Source organism: Plutella xylostella, chromosome 3 (genome assembly GCF_932276165.1).
Source record: "Plutella xylostella chromosome 3, ilPluXylo3.1, whole genome shotgun sequence".
Lineage (NCBI taxonomy): Eukaryota > Metazoa > Arthropoda > Insecta > Lepidoptera > Plutellidae > Plutella > Plutella xylostella.
This window is the reverse complement of record NC_063983.1, coordinates 2,629,480-2,654,583: the sequence shown is the minus strand read 5'-3', so window position 1 is coordinate 2,654,583 and position 25,104 is coordinate 2,629,480. Positions and strand designations below refer to the sequence as shown.

The 25,104-nt window shown below is 35.8% G+C and overlaps 1 protein-coding gene across 1 annotated transcript in view; it reads left to right on the top strand.

Moving 5' to 3' along the window:
• The window catches only part of LOC105387309 (protein NDNF-like), a 38,217-nt gene that overhangs the window by 10,053 nt on the left and 3,060 nt on the right, over positions 1–25,104 (top strand). The window contains exons 2-7 of the mRNA XM_048624568.1: positions 7,411–7,581; positions 9,269–9,381; positions 9,961–10,049; positions 11,378–11,496; positions 21,532–21,803; positions 22,034–22,125. Of these exons, the coding sequence (XP_048480525.1) occupies positions 7,411–7,581; positions 9,269–9,381; positions 9,961–10,049; positions 11,378–11,496; positions 21,532–21,803; positions 22,034–22,125 (856 nt within the window). The remainder of the gene's footprint in view (positions 1–7,410; positions 7,582–9,268; positions 9,382–9,960; positions 10,050–11,377; positions 11,497–21,531; positions 21,804–22,033; positions 22,126–25,104) is intronic.

The following is a 25,104-nucleotide window of genomic DNA, read 5'->3' as shown; positions in this document are numbered from 1 at the left end:
TAAAGTGGTTGCTAACACTTAAGTCGCCGTCAGGACGCCTAGTGCGTTGGGCTCTCAAACTTCAAGCTTATGACCTTCAGTTTGAATATACCCCTGGCCGTGCGAATGTTGTTGCAGACACTCTCAGTCGCCCAAACTGTACGGATGACACTAAAGACTCTTGCGGTGTTTGCTCGGTTATTGTAGATCTTCCTTCAAGGAATGTCGCAGATCTTCGCCAACGACAGTTAGACGACCCGGAAGTAAAAAAGATTATTACCGAATTAGAAGAGGGAGATGAAATAAATATTCGTCGTTGGTCTGAACGTGGTTACGTTTTAGAGCGTGGTATTCTGTACCGTTACCACCCTGACGCCGATTGCGAAGAACCTCAATTAGTAGCACCAACTAATATGAGAATGGAGATCTTACGTGAGTGCCACGATTCTCCTCTCGCCGGCCATCCAGGTGTGGATCGAACTTGCCAAAGGATAGCTCAAAAGTATTACTTTTCTGGGATACGCCACACAGTAATTGACTACGTGAAATCATGTCCTTCGTGCCAGCGGTATAAATATTCCAACGACAAACCTCAAGGTTTGCTGCAGACTCCGGTCTTAAACCAAAGAAATGAAGTCCTAGCCATAGATTTATTTGGCCCACTACCGGAGGGTAGTCAAGGCGAAAAGTGGATCTTATTGATTGAAGATACTGCCACTCGGTGGACGGAGATCTTCCCATTAATTGATGCTACAGCCGAAAATTGTGCAAAAGTACTTGTAGAACAATATTTTCTGCGGTATGGTTTGCCTCGCCGCGTGATTTCGGATAATGGAGTTCAGTTCGTATCGAACGTCATGCAACAATGTTTGTCAATATTAAAAGTTGATCAGAACTTAATACCATTATATCACCCAGAAGCAAACCCGGCAGAACGCAAAAATCGAGACTTAAAGGTCCTTTTGTCTCAACTTGTAGGGAACGATCACTCATCTTGGCCAAGCTATCTTGCCACCATCAGATTTGCTCTTAACTCATCTGTTTGTGCAACTACAGGCGTTACTCCAGCATTCCTAACATTTGCTAGAGAGTTACGTTCACCATTAGATGTTATTAATGATCCGAAGTCGATTCTAGACAAAGAGAACTTTAGTCCTCAAATTACTCCATATCTAAAAAAGTTTATTGAATCTTTAACCACGATACGTGACAAAGTTGAAGGTGAACAAGATAAAAGGAAGGAGTACGCCGATCAATCGCGCCGAACTCCTGAAGAATTTCGAGTAGGAGATAAAGTACTTTTAAAGTCCCATGTACTTAGTAATGCGGCTAAAGGTGTAAGCTCAAAGTTTGTCCCTAAAAGAGATGGACCGTACATCATTTCAAAGAAAATGAGTCCTACCACCTATCTGGTATCTTACGTTGATGATCCAACTCACAATTTAGGAAAATACCACATAAAACAGCTGACTCGCTTTCATAACCGAGATAATACACCTCAAGCACCTATTATCCCTAAAAGGAATCGCGGTCGTCCTCCAAAAGCTCGTACACAACCCAGGGAAGAACCTGATTCAGTTTCAAATAATCCAAACCTTGTAATTCAGGATTTAACTATGCCAGTCCATAATCGAGGTCGTCATCATGAACTGGAGGGGGAGTGTGTAGCGAGACAACCCATACGTAGTCAGTGTCATAATAGTAAGTAATTTCATGTAACTACAATAGAGGACGCTAGTGGTACTTGAAATCAAGAAAAAGTCATTTATCTTAACGCTGATTGGCTGCGCCTAATCACGTGAGTTTTTCTTTTGCCTTCTGCATGTTTAACCGGTACCACGAACATGTATAAATTTTCTGTGCGAACTTTATTTTGATAATTAACATTAAAACAAGTGTTTGTGAACATTTCCATAACATTCTGTGCTTAATAACTGTTTTATCGTTGTGTAACGAGAATAAACACTTAAGAATAATCGGGAATTATCATTTTAACCCGAACCACGACTAAAATCTATAGGTGTTAAAAAAATTTGAAGCAAGCCGGGAGGAGAAATTCTAAACATTGAAAATTCAATTTTTGTTCCTCCATAGATACTTTGTTGGTCACGCGATTTTTTTCTCGTGGTATGTCTGTAATGCGCCCGAAGGAAGGAAAACTAGTACAAAATAGGAAAAATTCAACACATCCTAGTAAATTGTTTATTTAGTGTAGGTATGTAGATATTATGTACTCTTACCAAATACCTATATATGTATTAGGTATATGATTCTTTTTTAGGACTATAGTTAACTATATACTTATGTAAGTTAATTATGTACTTATTTATTTTTTGCACACAATGCTACAGATTTTCCTGTACCTCCTGTGGGTGAACTGCTAGAAAATGCTTTTATCGTGTCCACCTTTCGTCTTATGAATATCTTTGTGCAATAACTAATAAACTAACTTGATTAAAAATAAATAAATAATAAAATACCTAAATAAGAAATATTATTTTGACGTATAATAAGTTTTAATTTTATTTAATTTGATTGTATTATTATTATATTTTGCATGAATAAACGAATTGAGAATATGAAATAGGAAACTTGTGACTGTGAAAATCTGCGTTTCAGTGATATGAATGAGACGCGAGCGACGTGTAACTAAATGGAAATCTAAAAACAATCCTGAAAGCAGACAGACGGCCAGACGGAGTATTTATAGGGTATTAAAGACATTTTTGTCTCTCCCCTTTGGCTGACAATGGTAGGGACAATTTATGGTACTTGCTTTTCAAAATAATGCACAAATAAAGAATTTATGTTGTGAAACTTTAAAATCTTTGAAAAAAACTGCGAGTAAGGGCCAGCGCGCACTACGATCTTTTAAAATGTATCTTTTTGCGATACGATAAAAAAAAATTAAGTCGACAAGCGATGAAAAAGTTCCAGTGACATAGGAGTTAGGACTAAGTTACTCTTAAACGGAAAAGCTCAGATTAATGACGCCGTCTTCAGTATAAAAGTAGGTAAGAATACTTAACAGCGCATCATAATAATATGTATAACCAATTGTAAATGTCCCAGTAGTTGACACAATAGTGACAATAATAAAAACGTTGTTAGGGAAAAACTTTTATTACGAAATCAGGCGGTAACTAAGTAACAAATTTTGGTAAATCAGTCTTCTATCTAAATTATTTCCTTACAATCAAGTATCTAAATAAACGTTTTCTACTATTTTCCGAGAAAATTCAAACGGTCTCAAAATGTACCAATAATTGATAGCAAATTTTTCACTTCGCCCAGTAATTGACAAAGTACTTTTACATTCTGTGTCCCAGTAATTGATATGAAGTCATCAACAAAAAATAATACAAAGTATTAAAAATCTGTTATTGCAAAAGTAAATTAATTTTCAAACATAAAAACATTAAACATTTTTCATGTCTGAGCAACATATTTTACGCATTAACGTTACTTGATAGGGGGTATCAATTACTAGGTTTTTGATTATTTCTTGTCCTAGTAGATGATACTCGTCACAAACAAGTAAATATAATAAAAATTGGTAAAAGAAGCATGAACCAGCGAAGTAACTTTACATTCAAAGGTAATATAAACAATACTTACCCGTAAAACGCTATGAATCAACTGCAATATCGTACCGGCGAACACTGCGAGCTTAGTTATTCAATTTACGAAACACAAGTAAAACCGTTGATGCAAACGGCTACTCGCGAAAAAAAATTAAACGTCAAATTGAATCGATGGAGAATACTGACACTTTGGTAGTCAATTTGAGAGACTTCAAAGTTCAAATATTTACAGGAGTGCGTTTAAAAACTTAATTAGTTTTCTTATTATTCAACCATAAAGTTGAAACTATCAATTACTGGGACGCTATCAACTACAGGGACATTTACCTTAAAGCGTACCTAAATATTTTGTTCAAATTTTAATACCGTTTAAAATAAATGTGACCATTCGGTGTTCGGTTATTTTTTCTACAGCTAGCGAGTGTAATTTCTCCACTATTTTGAAAGTCATATTACACTCACGGGCAATGAAAAGGTTCCACTGAGAAAAGCACCAAATTACTCCTAAACGGAAAAGGCTAGCGTAATTAAGCCTTCTGCAACATTAAAGTACATTTAACAGAGCATCAGGATATTACAGGGCCATCTAAAAACAGTAATAGTATTCATTCAAATTTTAAATTAAATATTTGAAAAAATTCGGTTTGTTTGGTGTTGGCATTTTGTGAGTGGAACTTTTTCATTGCCTGTATTATGTCATATTATAACGTTAATATATTTTTTCGACAAAAAATACGCAGAGCCTAATATTATAATTGCAGACATGCATTTAGCATACTCAGCAAAATACTCATAGATTAATATGTACAGTCAGCAAAAGAGATATGTAAGCCCCCAGCGCGGCAGCAAGCTGTGTATACGACATACGGACACTAATTACCTTAGTGCGAAAAAAACTTGATTACTTACGCAGTTAAATGCTTTTATGGATATTGTACTTACTAGTTTTGTAGATGATAATAGTTATGAGCCAACGTGATATACTCTTCATACAATTGATGGAACGTGCTAATTAAACTCTTATTACGTTGGCTTCAAGGTATAAGTAGGTCATTGAAGAGTTTTTGTAGTGCCCAATGGAATGTTGAAGAGATGGATTCTGTCTTGTTTACTTAAGAAATTAAGTGGATTTGTAAAGGTATCAATTACTACTGATCGTATAAAAGACTGAACTCGAGACAAGTGTGGATTTATTGTGAGGGAGGTAAGTATGTATGTGAATTCAGTGGCATTTTGCAGCATTAATTGAAGAGATGAGAGAGGCTGACGATTAAATAAACTGACAGACCCTGACAGACCAGATAATTACACTCACGGGCAATGAAAAGGTTCCACTGACGCCTTAATGACGCCTTCATCAACTGCAACATTGAAATACATTTAACAGAGCATCAGGATATAACTCAACTAAGAACGGTAACATTTTGTTTGAATTTTAAATTAAATGTTTGAAAATATTGGGGTCGTTTAGTGTCTGGCTTTTTGTGAGTGGAACTTTTTCATTGCCCGTGAGTGTATTTATTGATTTATTATTATTATGAAATAAGCCAGATAATTCATGTTATCCGAGTAGGATCCTTGCAGACTCTTATCAATGACGGCGGTAAGTCATAAATATAATATGTTTTTGTAAATTCAAATTCAAATTCAAATGGTTTAATCGACGTAAAATTTTACAATTATTTGTCGATAGTCATCTACCAGTAATTAAATTTTACCTATCTATGAACACCATTAAGTATGAAGACGGTACACCCGAGTCCGCGTTGTTCTATGATGACCACTATCGTAAACATAGGTCACTTCAAAACATAAATTTAACAACATCTATTTCATGGAAACTCGTCGACATAGACGCGGAAATAAATCTTATAACAGCCTATTTTGTCGGTTGAGGGTAATAATAGAATATTTACAAGAACACAATCTCATTCCACGTCGGTAATGGACGGTCGAATGGTCCCGAGAGAAATATTGGCCATAACTTCTGAGTCGGTTAATGAGCTACCTACACTTACTATTACTTTTACCAGTTTAAACCTTTTACCTACCTTCTGCCTTATCAAGATGATTATGATTGATCTGTACCTTCTTATATTGTTCATTTGTGTACTTACATACTTGCTCAATACAATGTAAACTTCGTATTGTAAACGAGAGGATGTTCTGCCAACAAACCTCACGGTTTGGCAAATCTATGTGTCTGTGAATTGTATTGTGCTTTTGTAAATAAATGTGTTTAACTAAAAAAAAATGTGTTTAACTAAAGGTAAGCGACTATCTTTCGGCATCGTACACAACGGACGCATCTCATTCATTATTGCAGTAGTATTACTTACACAGTTTATTAGTAAAATGAAAATCATACCTTCTGAGTCAATTTTTTCTAATTATGAACTTATTTTTCACCAACCAAGAACCAATAGAAGCAAGAAAGAAAGAAAAAGAAAATATGAAATTCATCTCTTTTCCATTTCCAAGAAGTGTTCCTTCTTTACATAGCATTTACAATTTGTCTGAATTTTCTAGGAATCGGCATTAAAAGCTACATTTTGGTGACTGTTCGCTCGCGCTCGAGTAATCTTTGGTGAACTCGGATTCCAGTATTCATTATAACGAGTCTGTGCCCGGATTAGGTGCTTATTCTGTGTGTATACCTATAGGTATTCTGTGTATAGGTGTATACAAAAAAGCAAAGGTAACGGACTGACTAAAGTCTGTTCTTAAATCTCGGATACTAACTATATTGATAAGTGAATAAAATCTAGTATTAAAATCTTCAAAATATAATAGAATTTAGTCTAATAATAAGAAAGCCTGAAGTAAATGTAATACTGCAGAATTAAAATTATACCTAGTGATGCAAGCTTAGGAAAAAAACATGTTTTTATTTTTTTATGAGCATTATCGAATTTATGTTAGGTGTGTTGAAACAGTATAAGTTGTCAAACTATTATTCAAAGTTGCGACGAGAAATTAATTATTAACTAGCAAATTTTAGGATGACACTAAACTGAACTTGTTAACTGCAAGAACGTGAATTGACTTCACATCATACCAACTTCGAAGTTTATCGTAAAAGTAGGTATATTAGTTAGTAGGTACCTAGACTAAGAAAATTACACAGACTGCCTAGAGGTTGCCAATTGGCTTAAGGGAGAGCTTCTATGACTATAAACTATGTGCTACATGTCATACCGCATAGATCATGTGGGATATAAGCTACTTAAGCCTTTAAAAACATAATGGAAGGAAAATTATTATAATATACCACAGGTACTAAGGCAGGTATGCAATTATAAAATGTTTTCCTCCTGTCACCATCTTTTTCTCATTATTTGTTTTATGTCCCATTTTCACGGATCGTTTTGTAATAATGAAACGCCCAAAGTTTAAAGGCTCGTCAGGTTGTCCGAACTTCCCAAACTTTTTCCAATTGCCGTTTGCAGCAATTGGCATAGTTAAGCAAATACTTTTGGCCACCTATACCAATAGCATAAAAAATAACCACTTAAAGAGAAGGGTTTTTCGAATTTTCGAATTAAGTAGTTAGGGACTTATTTTTGATTAAGTTTTTAGCTAGGGCATACACCTTAAATTACGTTTCGAAGGTAGCCTAATACAACCCATCCTCACCCGTCTCTTTCTCCCACAGACACTTCCCTATCACGCTGTCTCGCGTGGCTCTGCTGCTAGTCCACGAACATGGACTAACACAATCCAACCTCACCACCCCTCTCTTTCTTCCCCAGGCACTTCCCCATCACCCTCTCTCGCGTGGCTCTGCTGCTGATCCACGAACATGGGCTAATACAAACACCTCACCACCCGTCTCTTTCTCCCACAGACACTTCCCTATCACGCTGTCTCGAGTGGCTCTGCTGCTAGTCCACGCGGCCGGCGCTGGCCTGGCGTCTCCTGCAGTCCTGGTGACGCGGCCGGCCCCCCGCGCCCTCTTGGAGTGGCTGCCCAGGGACAACCAGACCGTTTATAGGCTGGATAAGGGAGAGGTTCGGAGGTTAGTGAACATGGACTTTTAGATAGATAGATAACTGCGGCCGCTACAAGGGTTCTTTATAGACGTCGATAACGCCATATTTATGGTGAATCGTTACATAGTGGCATGTATCTACGTCGATAACGAACCCGTGTAGCGTGTAGCGGTAGCTGAACACAATACATGCACAATTTAAACGGAAAAATTACATTAGGTAATGACAAACACAGGACATTATAATATAGCAGACAGACAGAAAGATGTTAATATTATAGAAAAGTAACATGTGTATTTATAATGAAAATCAATATCGAGTAATGCTTTCAGGAAGTTCATTGAGAAAACTAGCAATGTAGGTACCTACATTCATTGCCTCAGCACTGAAGAATCAACACACATTGTCTGAAATACCATATTTTGGAAGTGTAAATGAACATCATAAATAGAAACTCAGTTTATTAACAAGAAAATCGAGCAAGTAAATATTTCTACAGAAGATCATAAAATTAATGTTTTATGTGCCTGTCTCAATTTTCGAAACGTAATGACTAAAATAAAATCTGTAACCACTGGAGAATTGTCGAATGATTATTAGTTTTGTAGAAATACGTACCTATAATATAATATTATCATAAGCATAAAGTTAAAAGTCATCATCATAAACGTATATGGCTCTGCTACCCAAGAGCTTACTACAGGGAGGTTACTCTAGGTTACGAAAAACTTAGTTTGCACAGCACCAACCGGGATTCTATGTCGTTGTATCAAACCTACACATAAATCGAAATAACGGGAGCTATGCTGAGCTGGTGCCTTTTTAACGTATTGTATTATTTTCTGTTTTTTATTAGGTATAATATTTTTGTAGTATTCTTTTTCTTTTCTTTTTTGTTTATGGTTTATATTGTTCAGTGTGTCAAATAAATGTTTCTTTCTTCGTTCTTTCTTTCTTTCATCGTTTTATGCTTAAAACAATGAGATAGAGTCGTGATTAGCTCCTAATCTTCATTTTTCCTAAGCCTCGAAACACCAGTCTATCTCGTTGTATAAAGCGTATCGATTACATAGAGTTATAATGTACATTTTGACCGATTACAATATAATATGAAAGCTCTCGTTTGTTCGTTCGTTCGTTGGATTTCTGTAATGCCCCAGCTTTCGTTCGTTTTCGTCAATCTAAAGTAGCCCTCCAAGGGGAAATAGACCTTCTCCGGTTAACGCCACCCACTTTCTGTTGTAAACCGATCTCTTTCAGGTTTTTCTAATTATCTCACAGGTGGGGCGACGTGATATTGCGTACGGGTAATTAACTTTAGCAGAATTGGGTCCAGTTTCTATTGAAAGAAAATCTTGTACGAAAAAATGTTTCCTTAGCCATAAATAACGGTGTTTTCGGAAATTGGAAATACTTGAGACTAGCTATTCCCGTGAGCTTCACTCCGCCTTAAAAAGTTTTCTCGTGGAAATTCTGCGATAAAAAGTAGCCTATGTGTTAATCCAGGGTCTCAGCTAACTCCATACCAAATTTCATTAAAATCGGTTCAGTCGTTTTGACGTGAAGAAGTGACAATCATACACACATACTCACAAACTTTTGCATTTATAATATTAGTAGATTATGATTTTTTCCCACATTATTTTATCACACACATCCTTTACGACTGAAAACGCGACGTGAAAAACATTAAATTTTCATTTGAATTTCCAGATTAGAGCTGAACACGTCATCCATGACGGAAGCAGCAGTGTTCATCACAGTGAGCCCGTGTGCGCGGGACCTGCACTGGGCCGTGTACCGCGGACAGGCCGGCTGCTCCGATAGTAAGATACATACCTACATACATAGTAGATAGAATATAATTTATTTCTATACAGCAAGAAATTACTACTTAGTGCAAATGTTCAGCCAGTGACTCACTTGCGAGTCACCTTTGACAACCCCTTCAGTTAAGTATTATAATTCCGAATCTTATAATGACGAGGAGTCTATGACGGAGGCGGCTGTGTTCATCACGGTGAGCCCGTGTACCACGACCAGGCCGGCTGCTCCGATGGTGGGATACATAGATAGAAGAATATTATTTATTTGTATAGGTACTACAAGAAATGAAGAGTGCTAATATACAGCGAAAAGCAGGTGACCCATTTGCGAGTTACCTTTGACCACCCATACGAGGATTACAGTCGTGATCATTATGTACCTATATATGTATGATGTTATATACTAACACATAGCTACAAAAAAGGCGGTCTAATTGCATAAAGTGATTTTTCAAGACAAAAAAAATATTCTTTTAACTTTTTAAGTGCAACGTTATTTCGTTTCGGCTCACTATAAAACTATAGCACCACCCTGTATAACATAATTATTAATTAAAACATTAACGAACGTTGTTGCAGGTCGCCTGGGCCTCGTTGCCGAGCACGAAGACGCAGACGTCCACACGTTCTCTGCAGTAGTCGGGAAACAGGACCGATATGTATTACAGGTAGGTATTTATTTGTTTTACAACAGTTGCAATTTTTTTGTTTAGGTATACTTATATAATTTTTTAACTCACTAAAATGTAGTGTGTACCTACCTATCTCATTATTATATGGTACCTATGTATACTTTTACTTTACACTACGTAAGTTATGTCAAAACAAACTATTTTATGTGTCATCTGCCTATCTTCTGTTTACTTAGGAAAGAAATTGACCATTTTTTTAGTCCAATAAAAAAATCGAAATCAATTTTAGTGATAATATTCAGAATCTCATTAAGTATAACATTTCTTCGCTCACTTCGCTTCACTATCAAATGGACTGTAAATTGTACCTTTATCACATTTTCCCGATTTTCCTAGACGTTTCATTAAAACCCGTTTCACCGCAGCGGCTCTCTTCGGTCAAACGACCGCAAACGAGAGAGATGTTTTCATTCAAAATAAATAAGGCCTGGGTCTCCTATTACGCGCCGTAGGTCGCGTCCAGCGCCACGCCGTAGGCCGCGTCACGATGCTCACTACATCTACGCGCCAACGTCGGCGTGTGAGGGAGACCGCATCAGTACATTTCTATAGTGAGCATTGTGACGCGGCCTACGGCGTGACGCTGGACGCGCCCCTCGGCGTAAATAGGAGACCCAGGCCTTAAACTGTTTGCATAAACTGTTACAAGGCTCAAGACAAGTTAGAGATTTTATTGATAAGACTGGAATATTAGGTATAGTTACATAATCATACCTATCTATAGGTATGACTTTTTTCAATTGGATAAAATCAATCAATCAATTTAAATAACCCTCTTATCCACTGTTCATTATTACCTTCCATTTCTCTCTCTTTTCACGAAGCATGCATTTGTTTTCATCGACTTCAAAAAAATAAAAGGTTCTCAATTCGACTGCATGTATTTCCAGCAAGGCCCGGCCCGGCCATTCGAGGGTTTTTGAATGGGTTTTTTGAAAGCGTTTTCTTATGAAACCATTTACACTGAAACCACAAACATTTTGGTTATCAAACCCCTTCAAGACTTTAATTAACTCATCATCAGCCAATAATCATCCACTGCTGGACATAGGCCTCTCCCAAGGAGCGCCACAACACTCGGTCCTCGGCCTTCCTCATCCAACCACTACCCGCCACCCGCCTAAGGTCGTCAGTCCAGCGGGCAGGAGGGCGTCCCACGCTGCGTTTGCCTGTTCGTGGTTCCTAATTACCTCAGGAAAGGGTTTTTGTAGAAAAAATTAATAAAATTTTCCACTGATGTTTTCCTCAGTTATGGACCAATTTTGATGATTCTTATCTTCACTTGTTCCTTTAATTCCCACCAGCTATCCACAATGTTGGGCGGCGCGGCGGCCGTGAGCGTGCGAGGGGAGACCTCGAGACCCGCCCGGATGAGGCTGCGGGTCCGGTCTAGACGACGACTAGCTGCTAACTGGGACCCTAGGTATGTGACATTTTGCTAATATTAATAGGGGTACTAATGAAGCCTCCTGGAGTGACGTCCCAAGTAACATTTTTGGTTTTAAAAAGGTTTTGAAAAGGTTCTAGAACCTTTGTATGGAAATCAACTCGTGAGACTTAGAAGGCTCGATAACCTTATATTAACCTCCTGAGTGCAAAAAGGGCCCACATTTTAGAACCTTTCTGAGAGCTACAGCAAAACCTATAGCTCAAACCCAGAACCTTTTGAACAACTTACACAGAACCTAAATAAAACCTTCACAACCTTAATTTAACGTTAACATAACCTTGGAAGACAGCTTTTAAGTTCTAAATTAGTCCTGGATGTAACTCTTTTATAACTTGAAACATATTTGATGGATATTTGTAATGCCTTCCCAGGACTCTCGGGTCTTAAAATGTTTCTGTGTAAGATTTTATAATAATTATAATAAATGGCGCCATTACCTGACACTTTCCAAGACTCAAAATGGCTAACTTGTAAGTGTTGTATTAATACAAAATACAGTAAGTAGTTAGGCTGAAGTCAGGAAATATGGAAACGTTGTGCGACTAGCACTTTATTGTGATACTTTCGGATAATAGTTCTGTATAAGTGACGGGCCTTTTGTAAATGATAAATTTAAAGATATTTTAATTTAAAAAAATAGATAAAATTTTATGTTTGGTGTAAATTTATATTAGAAATAAAAGTACTGTCTATATAAAAAAACATATATTTGGAATAGTATAGGAAACGCTACTGAATTTTCCCTTATTAATTAAAATGTATCTTTTTGGTAAGTTTTTTTTTTATTTCAGTGAAAAAATATGGCGGCCGTTAGGAAATTACTAAAAAGCATTAAACATATTTTGAGGATGCCTCTAAAGCTTTAAAATATTCTTGTAGGACTTAAATCATGCCTTTAGCTCATAGCCAGTGCTTAATGCTTTTGGTTTTCACGAAGTAGTCCTAATTTGTTTGCCTAGACAACTCTTATCAACCTAAAGGTTTAAGATAGGTTTTAAAAAATACTTATAAGTAATTTAAATATTCCATAACTTTATGGTTGTATCAAGGTTAAAAATTTAACCTTAAGCTCTCACTTTAGCATTAATGCTAGCTTTTCTAGAAGTAAATCAGGAGTCTACGACAACTATAAGATCCTAGAACTATATGCTCCTGAAATACATGTTAAAATAACGTTAATATAAACTCTTATCAGCAGCTACAAGGTTGTATTAATAAACAATTAGTTTTAGGACTTAGTAATCATTCTCAAGTACTCAATATGACCAGATAGCAAAGCATTAACCTTTTCACAACCCTTATAAAACCTAAAGGCATTTCTTACAACCTAAGCTCGAATGAAATGTTACTTGGGGTAGCAACTGTTTTTTTTTCCTGAAACGAAAAAGGGGTGTTAAAAGTTTAACATGCCTGTGTATCCGTATCTGTGTATCTGTATGTGGTGGCCTAGCACCCAAACGGCTGAATCTATTAACTTTTAGTCAATGATATGTTATTCCAAGTGTTCTTAATCACATTTGATTAAAATCGGCTCAGCCGTTTTATAGTTATGTGACTTTTGTGGTGTTGAATGTCGGGGGATTTAACGTTGGTTAGGTTATTATGCATAGATTTCCTCAAACAAAAAACGCCTACAGAACTTCGATTCAGAAAACTAAGGAGAGCCCTGAGCCCAAAGCAAGGGCAGTAATAGATAGCTATGAGCACGATAATGATGATAATCCTATAGAATACAGAACCGATGAGCCACTTACGTAACATTCGTATGTAAGTGGCGACATTCGCACCCATTGATTGGCGGCTTTGGATTGGGAAAGCCGCTGTATGGGAGGGAGGATTACTGTTCGGGTGGAGATTAAAGGTAAGTCCTTTCGGCATCGTACGCAACGGACGCATGGCTTTCAGTATTCTTTGTATAGAATTTCACAGGAGTGCGTCCACTTCCTACTGCCAACGCCGTTTCTCCATACATTTATGAAAAGACTAGCTGTTCCCGCGAGCGTCGCTTCGCCTTAAAAAGTTTTTCCGTGGGAATTCCCAGATAGCCTTTTTGTTCTCAGGGTCTAGACCATATGTATACCAAATTTCATTCAAATCCGTTCAGTAGTTTTGGCGTGAAAGAGTAACAGACAGACAGACAGACAGACACAGAAAGTTACTTTCGCATTTATAAAATTAGTTGGGATGTTTGGTCCGATTCGTACGATACCATTAAGTGGACGCTTACCTTTAAGGGTGGAAAACAGAATCAATCATATATAACAGTTCTAATACAGTAAATACCGCGTAAGATACCAGTTAACAGCAAATAGCTCAATAAAAACCTGTCAGTCGCAGTGACCGTTAGCCATATCTCTCATCGCTATAAATTTCATCTGTCAGCACAAAGTTAGGGAGAAGTGGACGTGAACAACGCACGAGACCATTAAAAAAATTACTGTACCTAATACTTACTTACTGTGGCACCAATGAATATAATGTATTTTTTGTGTTTATCGCCTTACATAATCGAGTTACATTGATAAATTGTTATTTAAATAATAAGGGCCGCTTCCTTTAGTAAAAAAAAACGTTACAAGCTCTAGCTTAGCATTATGAAGTTTGGTACAAAAGTTATCCAATTAAAAACCCAAGCTAGTTAATTAGACCCTGCATATTCTATAGTTACATAGTTCCTAACCGAAATAAAGGACAAAGGCAGGGTTCTAAGGACGTTTTGTACCACTATGGAAATGACGGGTTCCGTAATGAAAGTACCATGATTAGAGAGACACTGTACAGGAACACAAGTCAATTAATTACTAGATTTTTAGAAGCTGGGAGAAAAGAGAAAAACGGAAAAAAAGAATCTTTAAAATGTAGTCGCAATGGAACGTAAACATTCCTACTGGAAGAATGGAACGTCAAGTGAAGTAATGTTTATGCCAAGTACTCTGTGATTTACGACATGAATGTCTAGGTTGGATCTCAGTATAATGATAAAAATTGACAAAACAGAGCAGAAAAATTGCAATGATAAAAAAATGTGTCAAAGGTGTCATGTCAACAACTAAACGTCAACACTTGAACAACACAAGACGAACAACGTGAATAATATGTTAGGTATATCAAGTTATATGTTTACGTTTAAATAAATACGGGACGTGCAACGTACATAATAAATATAATGATTTTATTAATATTATCGACTAGATCAGGCTACTACTTTCATCATGGAATAATGTTATCCAACTTTTGAAGTTTTAAATTGCCATTCCGCAACAGGGATCTGCTATGCCATTTCGAAATGCTATATGTAAAGGTTCTACTATATGGGTATGCATTTAGCGAGTAATGTAATGAAATAAAATATACTGTTTAAAAGATCATTGTTTTATTTATATATAATTTGCCTGGAATCAACTTTAGGAATTTTATGTTCCTATTACCTACTCTATTCTATTTTCTGTTGGGGTGTAAGTACCTGCACCTGGCTCTCTAGATGTGCTAAATCTAGATAGGTATGCAGGTTTCCTTCACTGTAAGTGTGATGGTATACATTTTAATTAAATTCAAAGAACACATTGGTACATGTCAGCGCCGGGATTCGAACTGCAGAACGCAGTTGCTCTTCTCATATTTGACTTAGGTATTTATCATCCTATGGTTCATAGAAAATATTGTCAGGATTTTGCGTGTTCTTGTTCTGCTGCAGGTTCCTGATGAAGAAGTGGGACGGGAGCCTGCCGGGGAGGTGGAACAGGAACCGGGTCTGGTTCTCCCCTTTGTCATATTTGTTCTATATCTTCAGCAGTTTCAGCGGTATTCAAAATATTAAATAATTAGGTTAGGTAATGGAAAATGAAATAACAACTACTATGACAAGATTGACAAGCAAGATTCAGTGTTATTAGATTTAAATATTCAAAAAATATCGATTATAGTGAATCGAATAAAGAGAAAAAGAAAATGGTTTACTATGGATAAAAGTCTGCAATACTTAAATATAATGATATTTTATAAACCAACCCCCTTATTCATAGAAAAGTTACAATACGTTTTAACTAATAAACTGTTTTGTCCCTCTCTGTCAAAGAACAAATTGTTCTTTGTTGGAGAGGGACAAAACAGTTTTTTAGTTAAAACGTTTTGTAACTTCTCTATGAATAAGGGGGCAAATGTACTACTTTTGGCACAAATAGTACCAGAACATGTAATTTATTGATAAATAAAATATCTGTTGTATTTAAGAATGTATCGATATTTCTATTCGATTACTTTTTTGCTCGGATTTGCTGGTAATATTGCGAGGTCTGGCACCACTGTTGTTACGTTCCGTTCTCTATATGTTTGTTTTTACGTTCCATTATCCTTAGATTTAAATATTCTTCATTTATCATTTTTTCTTTTCCCCCGACTTCTAAAAATATTGTAATTACTGAAAATACCTTATCTACACTGTATTAATAAATGGTGAAAACATGGTTCTGAAACGCTCCAAAAAAAAGGCGGTACGCCCACTGCCGTTCTCCTTTACCATCACGTATAAGTTATATTGCCTTATACTCAGAGACGCAGAATCTCCCGCCAGGGCAGATAAAGGGCCTCTCCACATTTCATGTTCTGACATCAATGTGTCAGTCCGTCGGTTCGTCATAAGAAACGCAGATGAATTTATGATCGGACTCCTTGTACGGACCTACAAGAATGGGGGAAACTTGCCACAGCTGGTGTACAGAGTGAGGTTTTATCATTGAACTCTCTGACGGTAGGTTGGTACCTGACAAACTGAACAACTTTCATCTTATACATGACATGTGATCAACTATGAAATCGAGAAAAACAATGTTATGTTAGCGAGTATGACTACAGCAGATTTGCTATGTTAATTATTTTAACAAAAGATGTTTAACTGCAATAGTATGGATTTTATTATTCTTGCTTTGTAATTTGTATAACTCTACTGATGCTCCTGTTTAATCTTAGGATTAGCTGGTTAATCTTTAGATTGTTTTCTTAAGCCATAACATATCAGATTCAGATTCAGATTCATTTATTTGCTAGAAACATGGGTACAATAATTAGGTCTTACATTAATAAAATAGTGTCAGGCAAGTTTCACCGATTGTTCGGTATGCAAATTATAGGTAAGTATACTTACAAAACATAATATTTTCATAAAATTAGATTAAACAGGCAGGTATATAAATCAACAACAAAACATGCAGAAACATGCAACCATTAATACAACATTTATAAGAAAGATTTGTGCAATTATAAAAATTATTATAAATATGTCAATCGTGCACTAACAATAGCAATTAATAAATAATAAAAATTATGATACTTTAAATTCAATTTTGGCACTAAAATTTAATACTAAGATATTATTTATGCATAAAGAATTCGTCTAATGTATAGAAAACTTTTTGAATAAGCCAGTTCTTAAGTTTGAACTTAAAGTGTTTTACAGGTACTTGTTTAATGTCCATTGGTATTTGGTTGAATACTTTGATTGCCATAATGTGGCAGTTTTTCCTGTATAAGGCACTTTTATTAATTGGCATTACAAGTCTATTTTTATTTCGTATGTTAAAATCTACTACGTTTCCTACTTGTTTATATATGTCCGGGTTATTTTTAACATGTATTCCAATTTCTAGTATGTACATCCCGTGTATCTATGAATCTATGTGTGGCTACTCAACTACGGAACTGTTTAATACTAACCGAAACGAATGTTTCTATTGTTTATTTGTAAAATAAATTTATAACTGCGTTTATAGCTATTATTCATCCAAATTTACCGCTCTATACTTATGAATAAGCTTTTTTCTAAAGCTCATCAACATCACTGTCCAGAGATTAACTTGGTAAGTTAGGTTATTCTTAAATGGAACAGTAACTGAAAGATAAAGCCTTACCCGGCCTTTGCCCTGAATAACTGTATCTCCCTTCCTCCCCCTAATATACATCCGTGATTTCAAAATATTACGTCATTCAGTTCAGTACACCACCGGAATATTTCTCATTTCATTTCCCTTTCTGTAATAAATTATATAGAAGACGAAGCTGTGAGTTGGTAATGAACCAAATGTATAGTTGAGGATACGTCAGCACTCAGCTTTGATTGAAGTTTTTAGTAATACAAGAATGTTTTTTAGTTTTAATGTGATCATAGAACATTATTTTTATATTTTATTATCAAAGAGCACGTTACGTGTAAAATGGAGGTTGTACCTACAACAAGTTAGTAAAAGTCCGTAAATCATTAGCCATAGTACTGTCAATGCCCAATACCCATAGACTTAGTATATACTATAACTTTTGTAATGTAATAGAGCTAGAATGTTTCTTAAGCAATATAAGTATTTAGAAATAACGCTTGTTACCATTGCCGATAAAATTTCCTATGGAGATTTCTAAGCGCTGGTAACTAGCTTTAGCCAGCTTTCTTTCTGTATTGGGCCTTTAATGATGATGTGTCTCTGTCAGTACCAGCAAGGCACCGGCTTGTTTTGATATTTCGTGGCAATAAAGTGGCCTAGCCTTTGAGGTTATTGAATGAATATTTGAACACAGCTTAAACGGTTAACATTTCAATGCCGTAATCATAGTACCAACCTAATCACCTCACTTTGAATTTAGTAATACAAGAATTAATCAATTTATTTTACTTAAGTAGGTAGGTATATTGACTTCAGTACAGCCATCACAGGATTCGACACTATTTTCGAATCTATACATATGGAAAAAACAAATGACACTTTTGGAACTGACAAATTTGCCTTACTTACATTTTGACAGTGACAGTTGACGATACTGTTCTTTTTCCATATATTTGTGTAGTTTCGAAAATAGAATCGAACCTTGTGATCGCGCCTCAGTATTGTGCGAATATACTTGTGTAAGTATACTTGTGTGTTAAGTAAGTTCCAAGTGAATTTACGACACAAACGGCAAACAAAACAAAACAACAGTTCTATGACGTCACATCGCCATCGACGCACTAATGGGAATTGCCGCAATCCAGCACGGAATGAAAAAGAAAGAGTCTTGAAACAAACACCCTCCACGCTCCTATAATAGATCTTAATTACCCTTGTTTCGCCTACTACGAGTGTCTGCTAAAGGCTATCAGCCTATCACTCAAACAATGGGATTCTTGGTCGGTTTCCTTATATAAAATGTCGTACCCTATTTTAATGGTTAAGTTATCACCCGGCACTCGTTCTTAAGGCTGGCATGCGAGTAATTGCGAACCGCGTAAAAAAACCGCTTAAAAGACGCCGCTACTCTATTAATTATTCCTGCAAAGTATCCTTAAGAAGACCCAATCTATCAGAGATTACAACCACCCGATAACATTCTTCGGCGACCACTCGAAACACGGCTCTTGCATTGAGATATTAAAATTCATTATTCAATGATAATCTTCACACCGCACCGTTTCATTGCCGTAATTGAAATTCGACTGTAAACAGATGTGGGTATGATTGATTTTTGATCGTAATGGCCGATTGGAAAGATTAGTATGTCTATCGATAGGCATTACAAAAAGTGGTTGGAATGATGGTTGCCTTAAATAAGGCTTTTTCTGTTCTGTTCTGACGCACTGCGCGGTGTGTGTTGCCACCGAGCTATCTTCAGCCAGTTGCGTATACTTAGCGTAGGAGAAATTGGCATTACCGATTATTTATTTATTATCAAATACCGTTTTTAATAACATTATTCGTTGTTTCTATTATACTTAACGTTAATGTTTCAGATACCTTAATGTTTATTATTACTTTATTCTTAATTAAGCATACTGATTATATGTATAATTTCTTAATTGAAAGTAAGTTTAGGTAGGTACATATATTAAAAAAAAATCATATAATTATAAAAATCCGTTCGGTAGTTTTTGCATGAAAGAGAAATCCGTTATGCTTCAAAACTTTTCCTTTTATAACATTACATAATAGGATAACTTTATTTACAATTTTCACTACGAAACACGAGGGAATAATAATTAATTAAAAACAAAATGCTATGATTAAAGTGACGATTAATTGAAGTGGCTACGAAGTAATTAATTTGTGAAATAATTTTCTTTATTGGACCCTTGAACTGACCTTTGTGATTTCAAGAGTTTTAACCCTTCGACCGACCACGGACGATATTTTATTATCAAATTGAATCCTTTCAGAAACTTACACAAATTTAACCAAAGTAGGTTCATACAATATCAAATATTACGGACCGGGTCTGCGGTAAAAGGGTCACAAGTATTAATATTTTAGTACAATGTACTGTATGTAGATTATACTAAAACTATGCATCTATATATATACTACTTTCAGCTAAGAGGATTGCTGTGACAGATCAAAATTTGACGAATTACGAACCAATACTATTGTGAAATCTGTGTCAATTAATTACATTTCATTGGATACGACTCAACAATGTAGACGAAATCTATAGAATTTAATTATAAGATATTTTTAAAACGGCAAAACTCAAAACGTCTCCATAACGTTACAGAAATCATTTGAGCTGAAACTATGTAGGTATAAAGTAATACATGAGAAAGTTCGTGAATATGTTTGTTATTTTTTTCACGCATACCTAACGTGCAAAAATTGATTACAATTTTCAATTTATCATCCCGGAATTCTCACAACAAACCCTATCTAGCTTAATCCAAACAAAGAAAGGCTCTTGAATAACCATTATTCTCTTGATAATGGGATTTAATGATCTTGCAATTTTATTGGCCCACAGTAAAATTAAAAGGCCAATCCAACTTGCCAGAATTGCACTTGGTATGTAAAGTGCTAAGTTACTATAGCAACGTGTACCATTGATCCTCTTTACAATTAAACCAGGCGGAATGCAACACCAGCCACTAAGTATGACCCTGAAACGACCACTTAGGCCAGACCCCTCCTACTTCTTTGCGTTGAATCTCAAAACTGGTGTCTAATTATTGTCTGCACTTTCTGCTATCGCTATCGCTTTAAATCTGACAGCAAGCCGGTACTTAGTAAGATTTAAAAAATATTGGTTTACCGGATAGGTCTTGCCAAACTTAAGGCTATATAGGTAGGTATATGGAGAGAAAGTTAAACATCAAAAGAGAGAGTATTTTATGCCTATTACCAGATACCTAAATAAGTAGAGAACCTGTGTTGTGTACCTATGTATGTGGTACTAGGCATAAAATATCAATCTTTGTAACTTATGTTCTTGTGTGTGTACAAATAAAGAATATTCTATCAATAAGGAAACAAAAAAACTCAAAACCGCTACCAATAATCCTTTTGTATGTAAACACTCATAGGTCACAAGAAACTGGTCCTGCTAATAGTTCGGAGTTATTGCCCTTATAAATTTATTAGTGACGGTTATGCGGCTTATAGTCTTTTAACGAGTGCTGTAAGCGATTATTATAGCCGTTCAATACGTTCCTTGGAATAAGATTAATGAAAGTGATACTTAACTTACGCTCTCGATTTTTTTGGATAACAATACATTGATTGTTAATAAATTTACAGTAGTGCGGAGGTTTTGGTTTTACCAACTAATTGTAAGTGAATAAAAATTACCTAACAGAGGTACCTAACATTTCACTTCTAAAACCTAAAAGAGGTTTGGTAGCTCAGTCGTGTCGTCTCTCACGCCAGAGATGCGAGTTCGAATCCCAGCGGTGACATGTACCAATGAGATCTTTGGAATTTAAGTAAAATGTATAAGTAATATCGCTCTTGCGGTGAAGGAAAACCTCGTGAGGAGACCTGCATATGCATATCCCACCTATGTGTGATGAACCCATCAACCCGCAGTGGACCATTTGGTGGGAAATGGTCCAAGCTTAGGATGGGAGTTTAGACCCTGGGGAGATGCACAAACGTTCCACTGGAGAGAGCCAGGTGCAGGCACTTAACTTACACCCCCTCAGAGAATAGTATAGAATTAAAGGAGCGAACACCATACATTGATTTTATTATCTTTATTTCCTTGTAACTAGATAATTTACTCTTGCAGCCCCGTCGACCCTCAAGCAACTTCCTACTGCGTGGTGGCGTCACGCAGAAGAAACTACACATCACTCTGTGCCGCACAGTTCGACCTAAAAATTAACCGATTGGAGAACAAACAGAATCGATTCACTGGGCAGAATCGAGTGATCCAAGACCATAGTGGAATGGAAGCGTCAACAGAATTTGACAATAAGATAGAAGTTGATAGAGACGTCAGTTTGTTTGATGCGTACGATTCTGCCAATTTCAACAGTATCTATAGAAGGAAAAAGTATAGTGAGTGTTTTGTTTTTTACGTTATAATTTTATGTAAAACTTCTATTCATTACTATTTTATGCTGAAAATTTGGTGGATCAACTTTACTGTTGTGTTTTATGAATATGTTTTTTTTTATTATTACCTACCTACTTATAAATAATGTTATAACTATGCAGGAATTACACGAGAATTTGAGCATTTTTTTAAGAATTTTAGAATATTTCTACCTATCAGGCATGTTTTTCAGGTCGCAGTACGAAAGTCACGAACATAGACCCAGTCATCGCCTGTGTTGGAGATAGGACTCATCATTTGATAGAAAACTTAGATCCAAGTATTGTAAGTATATTAAATTTAATGTATGATCATCATGATTACTTACATATTTATTTATCGCTTAGGTCGTCAGGACAGCAGGCTGGAGGGTGTCCCACGCTACTAAAATAATGGTTGCTAGATAATAATAATGATTATTGACAGATGGTTAGGAATATGATTTTTGGGTTACCGCCACAGAAAATTTGCAAAAAACCATCCTTAGGCAGCGACCTTGTCAAATCTGTCGTAACTTGTATAGATCTGACAGATGTTCGACAGGCGACAACGCTGCTTATGAATTGTTTAATGCAGTGTCAGTAGCTGGTAGTTAGGTTTCCCTACATAGATCACCGGTCACCGCTGGTCAATAATGTCAACTGTTTTATTTCGTACTAGCTGTTCCCGCGCGCTTCGCTTCGCCTTAAAAAGTTTTCCCGTGGGAATTCCGGGATAAAAAGTAGCCTATTTTCTTTCCCAGGGTCTAGACCAGCTATACTCAAACTGCGGCCCGCGGGCCGCATGTGGCCCGCCGGGCCTTTATCAGTGGCCCGCGTGCCATGAGAGATAATAGATAATAACATTCTATGTAAAAAGTATCGGGATTATATCCATATAAAAAACAAAAAATATTGTTATTCATCCAAATTTATTTAATCACCTTCAAAGTTTGCTCCTTAAGAAACGATACCCATACGCCAACGAATTATCCAATCATCACAACATTTTTTTAAACGCTGTTTTCAGAGTTGTGTTTAGTACTCGCAGCGATTTTTCCTTATTGTCTTCTATAGATTGAAAACAGTGCCTAGAAGTGGTATTTAGTGTTTAGGAAAAAAAGAAGCTATAGCCGTGAGCTGCAGCCATATCTGGTTAATATGGTGGATGCTCGATGGTATTTGTTGAAAAATTCATTCACAATTGTGCGAAAGGTGCGATATCGTGGTGCAAAATCTTTCTTGGTTTTTTTCAACAAATCTGGCCTTCCTCGTCGAATTTGCTGTATTAAATTTTACATAACCCGCAAATAATACTATTTTCCTACCGTTTGACTTTCTGGCAAGAATTCCGAGTGCACAACACCACAATAGTCAAAGAAAACAATCAACATGACTTTAAATAACAATCGATAGTAAACAAAAAGGAAAATTCGCCGCGAGTACTAAACACAACTTTGCAAAAAGCGTTCAAAAATGTTGTGATGATTGGATAATTCATTGGCGTATGTGTATCGTTCCTGAAATAGCATACATTGAAGGTGATAGATATATAAATTTGGATAAATAACAAAATATTTTTTTGTTTTATTGGTCTAATAGTATATGTGTCGCAGTAAGATAGTTATAGCCGTAATATAGTTATATCCCTAGGGATATGATTATATACCGGAACATAGTTATACGAAAGCGATTCATTACTATCTCACTAGGAATATAGTTATAAAACGGAACAAGTCTAGTGATATAGTTATATTACTAGATTAAGTTCAGTGTTATAAATTTATTACTTGATTGCACTTAGTGAAATAGAAATCTACCACATAGAATTAAATAAAACGAAAGTAGGTATATTGGTTTTATCTTTATAAAAAAATCAAGTTGTTGTTGTTTCTGCAGTTAGTTACTTTGTGTCATTAACACGTATTAAAGTAATTTAAATTATAATTAAAACAATCATATTTTTTTGGGATTTAAGAATTAACAATATAATGAAAACTAAACAAAATTTTAAAAGTCTTTTAAAGTTAATCAACATTTTGAGATATCTTTGTCTCTTATCAATTATCAACTGAGATCATGGTTTCAATATAAATATTTTAAAAATTTTGTTCGGACAAGTAGAGGAATAGTGACATCCAGAATAACATACATAGCGCTGGATGCTTCTCAGCACATCTTTCAGTAGAACACCTATTCGTTTTATTACAGGAACATTTTCAATAACCTTGGCATCAAAGCCAAAATGTTTTATAGTTAGTTATTCATAAAAAATCTACATTATTTATGTAGGTATAGGTAACCTGCAGTTACAATACTTTGTGGCATGAACAAGTATTAAATTAATTGAAATTATAATTAAAACGATCATATTTTTGGAATTTAAAGCATTAACAATAAGTACAATTAAAACTAATCAAACAAATCTTTTTAAACTAATCAAAAGTTTTGAGATATCGCTTTCGTATAACTATGTTCCGGTATATAATCATATTCCTAGGGATATAACTATATTACGGCTATAACTATCTTACTGCGACATATGCATGTGTTTTTAGGGTTCCGTAGCCAAAATGGCAAAAACGGAACCCTTATAGTTTCGTCATGTCCGTCTGTCCGTCTGTCCGTCTGTCACAGCCGATTTACTCGGAAACTATAAGTACTACAGTGATGAAATTTGATGGGAATATGTGTTGTATGAACCGCTACAAAAATATGACACTAAATAGTAAAAAAAAGAATTGGGGGTGGGGCCCCCCATACATGTAACTGAGGGATGAAATTTTTTTTTTCGATGTACATACCCGTGTGGGGTATCAATGGAAAGGTCTTTTAAAATGATATAAAGTTTTCTAAAAAACATTTTTCTTAAAGTGAACGGTTTTTGAGATATCAGCTCTCAAAGTCGTAAAAAGTATGTCCCCCCCACTCTATTTTTATAACTACGGGGTATAAAATTCTAAAAAAAATAGAGGTGATGCATGCTAATTAACTCTTTCAACGATTTTTGGTTTGATCAAAGTATCTCTTATAGTTTTTGAGATAGGTTGATTTAAGCTACGGAACCCTTTGTGCGCGAGCCCGACTCGCACTTGGCCGGTTTTTTTATATTAGTATACATCGCTTTATAATAGTTAAAAAAAAATTGCTTGCGGCCCGCGACAGCATGACTTGAACGTGTTTGTGGCCCTTATATAAAAAAGGTTGAGTACCAATGGTCTAGACCGTATGTATACCAAATTTCATTCAAATCCGTTCAAGAGTTTTGGCGTGAAAGAGTAACAGA